The sequence below is a fragment of the Narcine bancroftii genome, chromosome 2 (assembly GCF_036971445.1).
Source record: "Narcine bancroftii isolate sNarBan1 chromosome 2, sNarBan1.hap1, whole genome shotgun sequence".
NCBI lineage: Eukaryota > Metazoa > Chordata > Chondrichthyes > Torpediniformes > Narcinidae > Narcine > Narcine bancroftii.
The window spans coordinates 73,128,161-73,143,671 of NC_091470.1; the positions used below are offsets into that span (position 1 = coordinate 73,128,161).

Genomic DNA, 15,511 nt, shown 5'->3' on the forward strand with positions numbered 1-15,511 from the left:
AAGATTTTGGGAAAACATTTTCCAAACTGTATCAACAATTTTTAAGTTCAAAATAGAGCCATGCCCTTTAATTGCCTTTGATTGGTTTTTCTCAATAACTGGATATACCTTTGTCCGCATCCCAAGGGAAAGTTTTAGCTTTCATCATGTTGATAGCTGGATGAGCAATGTTATTGAAATGGAATGGTAACTCGTCACCTACTCATACACAGAGGCTCCTACTTAAGTTTGGAGAAAATTAGGTAAAATATTAAAGATAGAAAGTTTCAATTTGAAAAGATGAAGGGCCCATTCATCAAATCCTATTTGAGAAGTTTCTCTGTCTAGTTTCTGAAGGTTGCTATTTGATCCATATTTTTGCATCCATTTTAATAAGGCAACCTTGTTTCGAGGGAGGGGATTTAGATTTGGGGTTTTTGATTTTTCTTTAGATTAACTTGGTTTAGTTATGATTTCCATAGATCATATAATTAGACAGAATTTACCTTTTGTTTAGACCAAGTGATTGTCTAATGTAGTTTACTTAGTTTCTATCCATAATTATTTTTAAGAAATATTGTTAAATAAACAAATATGGATAGGTTTTTTGATTTACATTCATATTAATTTGTGATGTGAATATGATATGACCTGTTATTTGTCTTATTAGAGACTTTGTAGGTAGGATTTGTATGTTAAACTCAATAAAAATACTTTTAAAAGAATGTTTTCCTCAGGGTAAAAATGTCACACACTGGAAGACATCATTTAAGATGATGGGAAGGAAGTTTTGGGAAGATCTGCAGTGGTAGGTGCCTGGAATAGGCTTCCAGGAGTCATGATGGAAGCAAATCTAATAGTTGCATTTAAGAGGTTTTTGGATAGAACACATTAAAATGAACAGGATCTACTTTGCAAGCAGCAGAATTTTAGTTTGATTTGAACAACGCATGGGTCAAAGGGGCTGTTCATGTGCTTCTATGTTCTAAGAGCGAAACAGTTAAGAACATCAGATTAAAAAGATAAAAATCTGTTCAATTTCCCCAAAAAATATTTTAGCTCGTTCATGCAAATTTTCCCTCTTCAAATTTCAACAGACAATTGTTGCAAATGCTGCAATTGTGTGATAAACAAAAATGACAATAAATCTTAGTGAAGACTGACAACATCCAGGGAGATGAGAGCCAACATTCAAAGCTCAAGCTTTCATCAGAATTGTGAATATAGTTAGAGATGTTAAGATGGAGGAAAGAAAGGAAAGACTATAATTATGTGGGCAGATTACACAGTCAAGTTGTAATGGTGTGAAAATGCAAAAATAAACTGAAATGATGTCAATGCAGAATGATTAGCTGAAATCATTTCAGAAATCTGGAACAATGAATATCATGTGAAATTAATTAATTCTGCTTTCAGTTCCGAAGGCTGCATCATGTTGTTTTGAGCTTATGTGGTGCTATATTGAAATAATGTAAATGTTAACTGTATTCAACAAAGTCAGGTACTGAAAAGTTCCATCAATTTTTAATGCATATTTCCAGCATTCTTTCAACAATTTAAGGTAATTATTTACACTTCACTCAGCTTCTGGTAATTACATTATCATTCCTATTGTCTCTTCCATCTTCCACACCTTCACAGATCTTCCATTTTGCTTCTCCTCGCCATTACCTCTGCATCCTAAAAGCAATAAATCTCTAACTATTCCCAGCTGTTAAATTATTGTCCTGAAGCATTAACTTTTTTTCTTGCCATACCTGTTGCCTCACATGCTGGTTTTTCCCAATTTTTTTTTAAAGTTAGCAAAACAGAAATGAATTTTACTAATTCAAAATAATTAACAACACACTTGCCATTAGTAGCTTGTTTATGGAGTAAATCAATTACTTCTTCCGCTTTCAGTGCAGGTAGGTTGGTAAAGTGATGTAGGCTATACAAAGCAGTATGGCAATCCAAACTTTGCAAATGCTGAGTAAAATTCTTCTCAGGAATGTGGTTTCTAATAATTTTTTTTAAAAAAAACAGGAACACAAATCAAAATGCACCTTTGCTAATCAAACAATCAGATCAATTTAACTTTGTCTGGGATACAAGCCCTAAAATGGGAGTGTTGAATTTGCCATCTGTACCAAACTATCCTGTGGTTGTATAAATGTCTTTGTTTCCAAGTCTCAGCCCGTAAGCAATCTGAAGGTTACAGTAGCTTTATTAAAGTATGACACTTGGGATAAAAGAATGCACATAGAACAGTAGCTGTAATTTTAAGGAAAATGGCCAGAGAAGGAAAAAAGACCCCCTGTGCCAAAAAAGATTCTACCTTCACTGGGACCAGGAGTGTTAGTCATAGACCCACAAGAATATTTTACTGATGGAACAACATGGAGAAACTCAGCAGGTTGAGCAGCATCAGAGGGAGAAAAAGAATGGTCAATGTTTTTGGGCTGTAACCTTTCAACAAGAGTACAGAGGGGAGATAGCCAGTATAATGAGGATAGGGTGGGAGGAACTGGACAGAGGCCATTAGGGGAATGATGAATTTGGGAAAGTGAAGGATTACAAACAGAGGTAGTTGACTGACAGGGGCCAGACAAAGTGTGGGGAGAGAGGAAAGAGAAAAATGTATCAGGTGGAGGAAGATAAGTCATCCAAGTGGAGACAAAGGCTACTGGTGCTGAAATCTGATAAGAAGAGGAGACAACAGTTATAATAAGAACTGAAGGACAAATGCAAAGAGCTGGAACCAAATGGGGACTGGAAAGAGAGGAAAAATCCTGTGGAAGGAAATGTGTGTGGAAGAGAATGAAACCAGAGAGAGATGGGGAGACAAGAAGGAGCAGATGGCTGGGTGGGAAAGAATTGAGTAAAAAGAGAGTGGAGATGTGGCCTAAAATTGAAAAATTCAATGTTCGTACCATTAAGCAGTTGACTGCCCGGGCAGAATACGAGGCTTGTTTCTCTAGTTTATATTGGGCTTCACTTTGACAGTGGAGAACGCCAAGAACGGGCAGGTCAGTGTGGGAATAGGAAAAGAGGTTGAAATGGCATGCAACTGGGATTTCTGGATGACCATTGCAAACAGGGTTCAGTGCTCTGCAAAATGGTCTTCAAATTTGCACTTAGTTTCACTGATATACTGTAGAGAATGTCACAATGGGAGCATTGAATGCAATAGATGAGGATGGAGGAGGTGCACCTAAATCTCTCCCTCAACCTGAGGAGCTGGGTTTGCAGTTACCAAACTTGAAAAATTATTATAGAGCAGCACAATTAAGGTATTTATCAGATTTTTATTATCAGACAAGGGAAAAACCAGATTGGACTAAGATAGAGCTAGATAAAATAGGGGAGCAAGTACCAGAACATATATTTTATAAGTGGGATGAAAAGCTGATATGATATAAAAGCTCACCAGTATTGCATCATTTACTCAATATAGGGAAGAAGATTCATTTAGAAAGGAAAAAAACAAATTACGAACTACCAAAATTATTATTGATGCAAAATCAACTAATCCTTTTTTACAATAGATAACCTTTCCTTTAGAGAATGGGAGAGAAAAGGAATTAAAAGAATAGAAAATTGTTTTTTGGGAAATAATTTATTAACATTTGAACAAATGAAGTACAAATAAGGAATAACTCATGGTACAATGTTTGCATACCATCAACTGAAAGCCTACTTAAAGGATAAACTGGGAAACAGACTGAGATTACTAGAAGGAAGCAGCTTTGAATATGTGATTACAGACACAATGATAATAAGATTTATAACAAACATGTATATCAAGCTGAAAGATGAGGAAAATGATGAAATAAGCTATAAACCCAAACAAAAGTGGGAAAAAGATTTAAACAAAGATTAAAAAATGAAACATGGGAAAAGTTATGCTCTGGAACGATGAACAATATAATAGACACAAGGTTACGTATGATACAGTATAACTGGTTACACAGGTTATATATTACGCCCCAGAAGTTTAAAAAAATGAGATCCAACATGATCAGATAGATGTTTTCGCTGTAAGAAGGAAATGGGAACAACAGTACATCCAATTTGGGCATGTGAGAAAGTGAAAAAGTTTTGGGAAGATCTAAATCAGGTATTAAATAAAATCACAAAAAGCAACATACCAAAAAATCCAGAGATCTTTCTTCTAAGTAATATAAGAAGTAAAGAATTAGGCCTCAAACTGGATGAAGGGCAAGATTTATTATGATAGCCTTAGCTGTAGCAAAAAATTGTATAATGTCAACTTGGAAATCAGAAGAAAGCCTGAGAGTACAGCAATGGTACATGGAAATGAATAAATGTATTCCATTGGGAAAAAATAATATATAATTTAAAAAATAAAGTCATATTATTTGAACAAATTTGGGAGCCATACATGGAACATAACAGAGAGGGCTTGCCTCTGACCTCCACCCCCTAAAATGATAAGACGACAAAATGACCTGATCCAGTGTGTAACAGTAGATGACACATTTTTCTTGTTTATTTTCATTGTGTGATGACATTAAGGGTTTTATTGTATTGTATATGTTGAACGTTTAATGGGTTTGGAGGGGGGAGGGAAAGTAGGAGGGGAAAAAAGGGGAGAAAATGCCACTGTGTATATTTAAGAGGGAAATGTTTGTATGTATTTTGATCGATATGGTTCACAGTGTGAAAATTTTTTTAAAAATTAAAAATAACTGAGGAGCTGTATAGGTCACTGGATGGTACTGAGGGAAGAGGAGTAAGAGCAAGTGTTGCACCTCCTACAAGGGTTTTGGAAAAAGTACCAGGGTCATGACAACTTGGGTAAGTTCTGGGCACCTAACTACAGGAAGGCTATCAATAAGATTGAAAGAGTACAGAGATTTTCTAGGATGTTGTCAAGTCTTCAGGAATTGAGTGATGGATTAGGACTTTATTCCTTGGAGAAAAAAAGGGAGATTTGATAAAGATTTACAAATTCTGAGAGAAATAGGCAGAGTAGATGTGAATAGACTATTTCCACAGATTGGGGGAGATAAATACAAGTCGTCATAGTCTTAAGATGAAGGGGGAAAGGTTTAGGGGAACATTAGGGGGAAGTTCTTCACTCAGAGGTGGGAGTTTGGAATGAGCTGCCATCTGATGTGGTAAATGTGGGCTCAATCGTGTGTTTTAAGAATAAATTGGAGATGTACATGGAGGGTTATGAAATGGGACCAGGTCAGTGGGACATGGGTGAATGGTTGGCACAGACTAGATGGGCTGAATGGCCTGTTTTCTGTGCTGTAGTGTTCTATGAAAATATCTTGCTGATTGATTTCCCTACAGTGCCCTATCCTGTGGCACGAAAACTGAACACCATCCTCTTAGTCAGGTCACGCAGCACAGCAAAGATGAACCACCTGTCCAACCAAAATAAGTTTACCAGCCAATAATTAACACATTTACCTTTTTCAGAATGTGAAAAGAATTACTTGAAATAATGCAAGGCTGGTATTCTAGTCAAACACCAGGAGTAGCATGTTACAATGAATGGGGAAATAATTACACTGAAGTCTTTACCTGTTTTGTTTCGAACACCACTCAAGTACCTCAATATGAGAAGACAGTCCACAACAGAAGTTGAACAATACAGCATCACAGCATAAATCCTAAAAGAACATTAAAGTGTACGTGAGCAGCAGAAATCGTGTTCATTTACAAACCTGCACTATTATTAGCAATATGTTGCCTTCAAATCATTCAGGGTAGAAACCAAGTCTGAAGTTACCATAATTTTTGATCAGATTTGTATTTGCTTCACTCAATTTTTCCACACAATGAAGATGGTTTCTAATTTGCAATGTTGAGATGAAAGAAATGGACAATTTTAACAACATACAAGTCTTAAAAGATGATATTCTAATTCTATGGCAAATTTTCTGTTCACATCATCCCAAATTGTGTTCTGATCAAATAAAGTATATTTACGGTTGTAAAAAAAAAGGAAATAGCATTTTCATTATACACAAAATAGTATTGTAATTGAAAATAAATTTTATTGGCCAGCACATTGGGAAAACTCGCCTACTCCTAATAGTTCTATTGCTTCCTTTGTATCCAACTTGATGTGAAGACAGGGCCTCGGTTTCACATGTTAGGAAAGTCAGCATTTCTAAAAGTGGACTTTATCCATGAAATGCCAGCCTAGATCCATGTTCAAGTTTTTGGAATGAGGTTTGAGCTCAGAGCACTGTAACTTGGAGGAGAGAAAGGTGCTGAGTCATAAACGACCTTGACACTTGCCAAGATCTGCACAGAAGGAGGGTGAATAATGAAATGCTTTTCAGAGAGGTATTAAGCAATGCACTTTGGGAGGACAACCATGGAAAACCAACATCAAGAATACAATCTGGAAAATAATCTAAGATCCCTCAAGACTGCTCCAACTTTAATAAAACCCTGTTTGTTTTGATCAATGGGCTGTACTCCACTTCAAAATTACCAATATTGGAAGGAGAGACTTTGGCATCCATGTATGCAAATTCTCAAACATTGACATCATCTTTTTCACTCATTTTGTGGAAGGGCTCAGGCCCAAAACATAAGTAATATATCTTTACCTCCTACAGACTCTGAAACTGACGAGTTCCTCCAGCATTTCTGTGTTCTCACTACAATCACAATGTCTGCACTTTCACTCTAACAAAGGGAGATAGACCAACTAGTGGCTTGATTCCAGTATCTCATCTCATTTCTCCCCTGGCCCACTATGTCAGCACATCTTGGACTTCTGGAAGAGGTGGTGAAACTCTCACTGTCCACATCAACACTATTGAGGCGGAGAAAGTAGAAAGCTTTACATTCCAAGGAATAAATAGCTCCAGTGATTTCTCAATTAAAGCATCCTATCAGAGTGGAACACTGTGTAGTATGGGAACTGCTCTCCCAAAGACCTCAAGAAACTGCAGAGGGTTATGAACAATTTAAGTTATCATAATATAATCCATCAACTCCATCTACTTTCCACCTTGGAAAAGCAGCCAACATTTTAGAAGACTCCTCTCATCCCAGACACAATCTCTTCATGCCCACACCCCTCCCAACAGGAAGTAGATTCACTAGTATGAGATTACATTCCATCTGATTTAAGGACCATTTGTTCCCCACCAATAATCTGACTCCTGAATGAACCTTAAAGTAAAATTATGTTGCCTTTGCTCCATACCAACTGATCCCTCTCTGTCGTCCTGCACTTCTGTACTATATTTTACTTGTTGTACTGTGTATGAGATGGCTAATTAGTTGACTTGCAAAACAAATTCTACACTGCATTTTGGTACTTGTGACAATAAACGAACTTCAGGATAAACACTCAAGGTGTGAAATAAATCAGCTACCACAAGTAGTGGCAGGCTGAATTTACTTCTTCAGTTCTAAGTTTCCAAAATGTGATGATTCCAGGTCCCCTAAATATCAAAGCTGCTTCATCATCAGATGCATCAATCCTTACTTAATTAACCAAAACTCTTAAAAGCTGCAAAAGATAGAACAGCTTGTAATTTTTTAAATGCCAAGTGCTCTCAGCTGGCATTCAAATTCAATGAATAATCCAATCTAGAACTCGGCAGCTACTGGAGTAGAGATATTCTCATGTTTATGATACAAAAATGACATTGTTCATTTCAGGAAAGTAAAACTTTAGCATTATGATGCACTGCACAAAAATACTGGAGAAGCTCAGCAGGTCATGCAGCACCTAACGGAAGCAAAGGGAATATAACCAACATTTCGGGCCTGAGCCCTTTATCAAGTTATGAGCAGAAAGTTGGGGGGAGAGAAAGGGTAGGAGAACAAGCCAAAAGGCCAGGACATCATCGGTGGATAAGGGTAGGAGGGCAGAAGATTTTTTAAAAAAGCTTGGGTAATGGGAGAGGGAACGTTCTTCTCGGAATAGAATGGGAAAGATGTGAGGAGTTGGACGAGAGGACACTGAGAGATAGGGTAAGAGAGAGAAACGGGGGAGGGGTCTGACAGAAACTGAGAAATTGATGTTTTTGCCATCTTCATCATTCCTCCAAATTGCAGTGGTCTTGGTCAGTTTGGCAGTGTATTAAATCATGGACAGACATGTCGATGCGGGAATGGGGTGTGGAAATGAAATGGCTGGCTGCTGGTAGGTCCCCATTATTGCATTGGACAGAGCAAAGATGCTCAACGAAACAGACTCCCACACTGCGTGCAGTCTCTCTGATGTAAAGGCAGCCACAAAAGGAGCATTGGATACAGTAGATGACCCCTGACGATTCGCAATTAAGTGTTTGGGGCACCAAATGATCAGAGGGAGGAGGTGTGGGTGCAAGTGTAGAATTTCCTATGGTCACAGGGGTAGGTGCCAAGGGGGAAACTGGTGGGTATGGAAAAGGGAGTCATGGAGGGAGTGTTCCCTCTGGAAAGCGGAGAGGGGAAAATGTGTTGTGTGATGCTGTAGCATTGCAGGTTGTGGAAGATACTATGGTAGATGCAGAGGCTGGAGGGTTGTTGGTAGATGAGGTCAAGGGGAATCCTGTCCTTGTTGTGTCAAGAGGCAGACGGGGCCAGAGCAGATACAGCTAAGGGCTGGGACGCTGGCAGTGGAAGGGAAGATACAATTTCTGAAGAAGGAAGGCATATTGATGTTCTGGAATGGAAAACGAGATGGAAGAATTGAGAGAAAGAAATTTAATCCTTACAGGGGGACAGGTAAGGTAAGTTGGTGGGTTTTTCGAAGATATCTGTCGAGATTGTCTCCTGAAATGGAGACAGAGCTCTTGAGAAAGGGGAAAGAGTTGCCAGAGATGGGCCGTGAATTTGAGGACCGGGTGAAAGTTAGCAGCAAAGTGGATAAAGTTGATGAGTTCATTATGGGTGCATGAGGCAGCACCAAGGTAATCATCAATATAGCAGAAGAGTTGAGGTGCCTTGTCTACGACTGCTTGTAGCGTAGATTGTTTCGCATAGCCAACTAAAAGGTTCAAAAGGCAACAACTTCTTGCCTGTTGGACTGTGCTCCTCCCCCTACCCCTTCCCTCCTTCCCCCACCTCCAACTTTGATAAGGGGCTCAAGCCTGAAATGTTGAATATATCCCTTTGATTCCTATAGGCGCTGCAGGACCTGCTGAGTTTCTCTAGCACTTTTGTGTATTGCACCACAATCTCAATGTCTGCAGCCTTTTGTATTTATCATTATGTTGCCATATTTTACCATCCTTGCTATTAAATCAGATCAGATCTTTCGCTTATGACCTTATTTACATCAGTAATCTTCTTGAATTATTGATTGCTTCAATCTTAACGAGTAACTATGAAATCATACTGACGAATTAACTCAGGATTCTGCTACAACTTTAACAGTACCTTGTTTTCATGAAGAGTTTGCAGAAGGGTCTGAGCGGATTCCAAACTCTGACAGTAAGTCCATCCCAGTAACACCAAAAGACGTGAAAAGGGCTGAAATGTTTTCTTCAGCAATTTACTTAAAGTGCTGTATTCTTCCTGCTTTATGAACTGCAGGGAAGTAACCTACCAAAAAAAATGAGACAGCAAACATCTTTAAAATGATCATTCAGTGACCTCTCTCATTCTAGTTTAAAGCATGATTTCTTAAACCAAAAAGGTTCATCCTGCAAGAGGTTGAAATTACTGCTGTTCTACTTTTGCTATCTTTTGGAGCTGGGAGAGAGGGAAAATGAGACATTGTTCACAAAAATAGTATGACTACTGGAGTAAATGGATGCCTGAAAATGAAATTCCCCTTCACTTCAGGCATACTAGTCAATAGAGTATTAAAGAATTCCATTCAATTTTATCTTATTTTGATCAAAAGTTGTAATGAATACAATGTCATCTTTATAAGGAATTAACCCCTCTACTTTTGTGAACAATTACTTTTGTAGACTATATTTTCAATGCTTTTTTTACTCTAAAATAACACAATTTAAGTTAGAATTGCACTGTTTTGTTAAGAAAACTATCAGTAGTAAATTACAGCAACTACTCCCACCTGAATCTGAGAAAGCATCTGAATTATAAATGATCCTGACAGATAAAATATAACACAATATCAACAGCAGTTTTACTATTTTGAACATAAAATATTACAGCACAGTACAGGCCCTTCAGCCCATGATGTTGTGCCTACCTAGATATACCTACACCAAAAAATTAAACCCTCCCTAATTCATAATCCTCTTTTTCTTTCATCCATGTTACTGTCTAAGAGTCTCTTAAATGCCCCTATTGTTCTAGACACCTCCACCACCTTGAAAAGGTTGAATGTTTTAAAGTCTACCTAAGGAAGCAGAAATGATGTAGACTCTGCTCAGCAAACTAAGTGAATGCTGTTCATCAGAAGCAAACATGATTTGAAACAAAGAAAAACAATCTGCTGGAGGGACTGATCAGTGGGAAAGAAGACCCCAAAGCATAGCAAAACTCTCAGTATTGCCAGACTACTCTTTAAGCAGGATAACTGGGTGAGGTACATTAGGAGCCATTAATGGATAGGGAAATGGTAGCAAACATATTTCAACATAGACAACCATATTAGCCACTGTGTGCTTAAAAAGGGTAGATCCAATTGTTTCCTCAATGGTGAAAAGCTAGGTGTATTGGAAATTTAAAGGTAACTTGATCCCTTATACATTCAAATATCAGTCAGATACAAAAAAGCAAAATGAAAATTAACAGCTAGCCTTATCCCTCCGAATAATTAGAATTGTTTGACTATATGGAACAAAATATTGGATAGGGTAGAACTCTGAACAAAACAGAAAATTCCAAAAAAGTCACACATGAGGCTGCTAAACAAGATGAGAGCCCTTGGAATTACAGTAAGGATTCTAGCATGAGTAGAGCATTAGCTGATCAGAAAACAGTGGGAATAAAGGGATCCTATTCTGGTTGGCTACCATTTAACAGTGGTGTCCTGCAGGGTTTGGTATTGGGGCTGTTTCTTTTTAACATTGTAAATAAATGATTTGGATTATGGAATAGATAGCTTTGTGGTTAAATTTGCAGAAAATAAAAAACAGGTTAACTGCCAGATGGAGTTAGTGGTGAAGAAGGCAAATGAAATGTTTGGCATTCATTTCTCATGGAGTACGGTGTACAGTTTTGGGTGCTGTATTGAGAAAAGACGTGCTGGCATTGGAGAGGCTTCAGAGATTTACTAGAATTATACCAGGAATGAAAGGGTTAGCATATGAGCAACGCTTTTCATCTCTTGGACTGTACTCATTGGCATACAGAAGGATGAGGGGGTACCTCACAGAGGCATTTTGAATGCTAAAAGGCCTGGACAGGGTAGATGTGGCAAGGTTGTTTCCTCTGGTAGGGTAGACCAGGTCAAGAGGGCACAACGTCAGGATAAAAGAGCATCAATTTAAAACAGAGATGAGGGTTGTGAGTCTGTGGAACTTGTTGCCACAGGTGGCAGTAGAAGCGAGGTCGTCAGGTGTATTTAAGGTAGAGATTGACAGGTATTTGATTAGCCAGGGTCTCGTGGGTTATGGGAAGTGGGGCTGAGTGGGAGGATGGATCAGTACATGATAGAATGGCAGAGTAGGTTCGATGGGCCAATCAGCCTACTTCTGCTCCTACATCTTGTACTCAGCAAACCTGACACCATCTGTAGAAATCCTAGCTGAGGCACACCTCGAATATTGTAATTTCTGGTGATCATGCTTTAGTTGCACAGGAAAATACCATATATACTAGAATGATTAGTGGCAGGGTCTCTATGACAACTTAACAATTTATTCCCCCACAAATTTTTCAGAAAGACTTCTCTGGAAAAGCTACTGGGAAAAAAAATCAAATAATTCTTTAACTTATTAAAATGTTTAAAAAAAAACATCAACTAAAAACACAAAAATAATTTAAAACATTAATCAAAATATTTAAACAAAACAATGCAGCTTATTCCCAAAACTTCATAACCCCATTCAAATAAATGGATTCAATCATGTCTAATTTGGCAAGAGGATCTGAGAAAAGATTCCCCAGTATAAATGCTGGGAATCATTGCAAACTATTCCATTGCCTGGAAAATGCTTGCAGAGTCGCCCAAGATCTGCATGGTAATCACAAAACCAGTGAAAGCTTCATGCTGAGAAATGCTGACAGGTTCATATCAATATGAGAATTAAGTATTTGAAATGAAAAGAAATCTCCTGCTGTTCCAGGTATTTGAACAAGGAGACAGAAATAGACAAAGGATTTCAGAAGTGAAGTAAAGGGTACAAAAAGTTTCAAATTCCCTTCCACACACAATAATTGATGTTAGGCTGAATACTGATTTGATTTCAGTTTAACTACAAAGGGCTATTGGACAAAGACTGGTATTGGATTTGGCTGAATAATGAACCTGACTTGGCCTAAATAGATGTAAAATGCTCAACTGATCATAATCCATTTACAACTTGTAGACTACAAATTTGCATTATAATCCAATGGCCTAACAGTCATAATAAATCCAAAATCTGAGAAAGAATTGAAGCCAGTCTAAACCAGATTAAGTGAAAACTTTATGAAGTCTTATAAAACAACTGCCAAAAATCTTGTTCAGGGGTCACTTGCAAAAATATATAACAAAGATGGAAGGTAGAAGTCAAATTTATAACATTACTTCCCAACAGTCTCAACTATTTTTGTATCCAGTTTTTAAATAAAAGATTCCCAATACTGTGCAGACTCAATTAAAATGAAACAGAAAGGACAGAGCTGATGTTCCCTCTACCTTTTTGCTTACCCAGAATATGTTGAAATTAGATTAAAATAATTAGAAAGTGCTTAAGAATTTGCAATTAATGTGAAAACTGGTATCAGTACTTCCTACATACCAGAACCTGCTCCAGATAGTGCTTACTATGGCTTGTGCTGTCGAAATACACTGCCCTCCAGACATTAGGTTCCTCGGAGTCTGTAAACAATGCCAGTACAACCTTTTCAGGTTCAGACAGTTCAAACGAAGCTGTGTTAAAAAAAAATTGCCAAATTAAAACATTTTTTTTGAAAATTTTATTTTTCATTTGCATCAATACGTACATATAAATTCTTCATCATGTAACAATACAAAATTATATTTTTCCTTTTATCCCACTCCCCCAAAAAACAAGAGGAAACACCTGAATTTATTTATCACTCACTATTCATATATTCCTAACATATGCTGTACATATTAAGTGGAAGGAGTGGGTGATATGGACAATGTGGATGGACTCTTACTATAAAATCCATATATGGTTTCCAAATCATTTTAAAAAATTCTCAGGTTGATTCCTTAAATTATGTAATCTTTTCCAATGGTATACAATTCTGAATTTTTGTACTCCATCTATCCAACCTTATAAAATTATCTGACTTCCATGTTACTGCTATACATTTCCATGCCACTGCTATTGCTACACTCAAAAATTTTCATTGATATTTGTCTAACTTCAATTTAGTATCAATGTCATATAAATCACCAAGCAAAATATTCTGGGATATTTTGGAATCTGTATCTTTATAATTTGTCCCAAAAAATATATTCAAATCTTCACAAAATGTTCCCATTTTTTCACAAGACCAAACTGCATGTAATAAGGTTCCTGTTTCTTTGTTACATCTGAAACATTTGTCTGAACAATTTGAATTAAGTCCATGTAATTTATACAGAATTGGTGTAAAAAAAAATTATATAGTACCATATGATATCTAACACTAATTGTATTGGATACACTCCCCTGGTACAATCTTGAACAGGCCTCATCATGAATTTGTATATTTTATCTTTTTCCCATTTTTTTTGGTGACTTTAGAATTCCTTTTTCTGTTTTTGTGTCTTGTAATTGTATATACATATTAGTAATAAATTTCTCAATAAATGTATGAATTATTACTCAAATGGGTCCTGTTCTCAAAGTCAAATTTCACGTCTAATTTTTAAAAATGATTTAAGCTGATAGGTTGAGAAAATAGTTTTATTTGGTATATTGCATTTCTCTTTCATTTGTTCAAAAGTCAAGAAAAAAAGAACCTAAGAAACAATCTTTTATCCCATTATTGTGCCAGATATCAAAGAAAGGATTATTTAAAGTAACATCATCTTAGCTATTTGGTAGTTCTTAATTCCTCTTTGTATATGAATTCCATTCCATATCTTGAATAAGCGTTTTAAAATTGATACTCCTTTCAAAATTAAAACAAACTTGAGGTCAAGTTGTTAATCTCTCACAAACACACTCCATCATCCACTTGCTTTGAAGTACCTTCCAATTACAAACTTGAAAGGAGCATCTAAAATCGCATTAAAAACTTACTATAACTTTGACTCACTCCTTCATTCAGAAGAATTCCTGCCAAGGATACTGAACAATATTTTTTTTTAAAAAAGGAAGGCCTAGAAAATTAAAATACTTAAAATAATTATAAAATACCTTACTCAATATAATAAATTTTAAACTGTATAATTTCATGATTTATTTTGATATACAGTAAAAAATCCCCAGTATCTGGCACCTATGGGGATTGGTAGATGCTAGATAAGTGAATTTGCCAGTTGTTTGAGACTGCATGTTGTGTAATTGGTGAATTAACCACGAGGAGGTGCCAATTTTAAACTTTCTTTTTTTTTCCTTATGTATTTTCTGCAATTTTTTTTGCTAGTTGTTTGAGGCTGCTGGTTGCTTGAATTCCAGATAACAAGGATTTTACTGTACATCCGAGATAAAGTTTAGAGTATTTTTCAGGCCTCAAATTTTGATTTACTGGCATCTATTGACAAATGAAAATTAAATGGCAGAATACTAGATAGTCATTGTTCATAGTAAAGAATGGCACAGCCCCCATTATGAAATTCTGTTCTTTCAATATCAAAATAATGGATGAAATAAGCCCTTCGGTCAAGGGCAAGTTGGTTGATTTTAATCAGCTGTCAATAAATGTGTTTAAATTGGATCTGTTGGTTTAAAAACAAAAACCAGGAATGAAAGGGTTAGCATATGAGCAACGCTTTTCATCTCTTGGACTGTACTCATTGGCATACAGAAGGATGAGGGGGTACCTCACAGAGGCATTTTGAATGCTAAAAGGCCTGGACAGGGTAGATGTGGCAAGGTTATTTCCTCTGGTAGGGTAGACCAGGACAAGAGGGCACAGCGTCAGGATAAAAGAGCATCAATTTAAAACAGAGATGAGGGTTGTGAGTCTGTGGAACTTGTTGCCACAGGTGGCAGTAGAAGCGAGGTCGTCAGGTGTATTTAAGGTAGAGATTGACAGGTATTTGATTAGCCAGGGTCTCGTGGGTTATGGGAAGTGGGGCTGAGTGGGAGGATGGATCAGTACATGATAGAATGGCAGAGTAGGTTCGATGGGCCAATCAGCCTACTTCTGCTCCTACATCTTGTACTCAGCAAACCTGACACCATCTGTGGAAATCCTAGCTGAGGCACACCTCGAATATTGTAATTTCTGGTGATCATGCTTTAGTTGCACAGGAAAATACCATATATATTTTAGAATGATCAGTGGCAGGGTCTCAATTAATTCCCCCACA

At 37.0% G+C, this 15,511-nt stretch overlaps 1 protein-coding gene across 1 annotated transcript in view; it reads right to left on the reverse strand.

The window, feature by feature from the left end:
• zfyve26 (zinc finger, FYVE domain containing 26) overlaps window positions 1-15,511 on the reverse strand; it is a 109,393-nt gene that overhangs the window by 88,206 nt on the left and 5,676 nt on the right. The window contains 4 exon segments of the mRNA XM_069917086.1: window positions 1,833-1,978; window positions 5,518-5,606; window positions 9,331-9,495; window positions 12,816-12,946. Of these exon segments, the coding sequence (XP_069773187.1) occupies window positions 1,833-1,978; window positions 5,518-5,606; window positions 9,331-9,495; window positions 12,816-12,946 (531 nt within the window).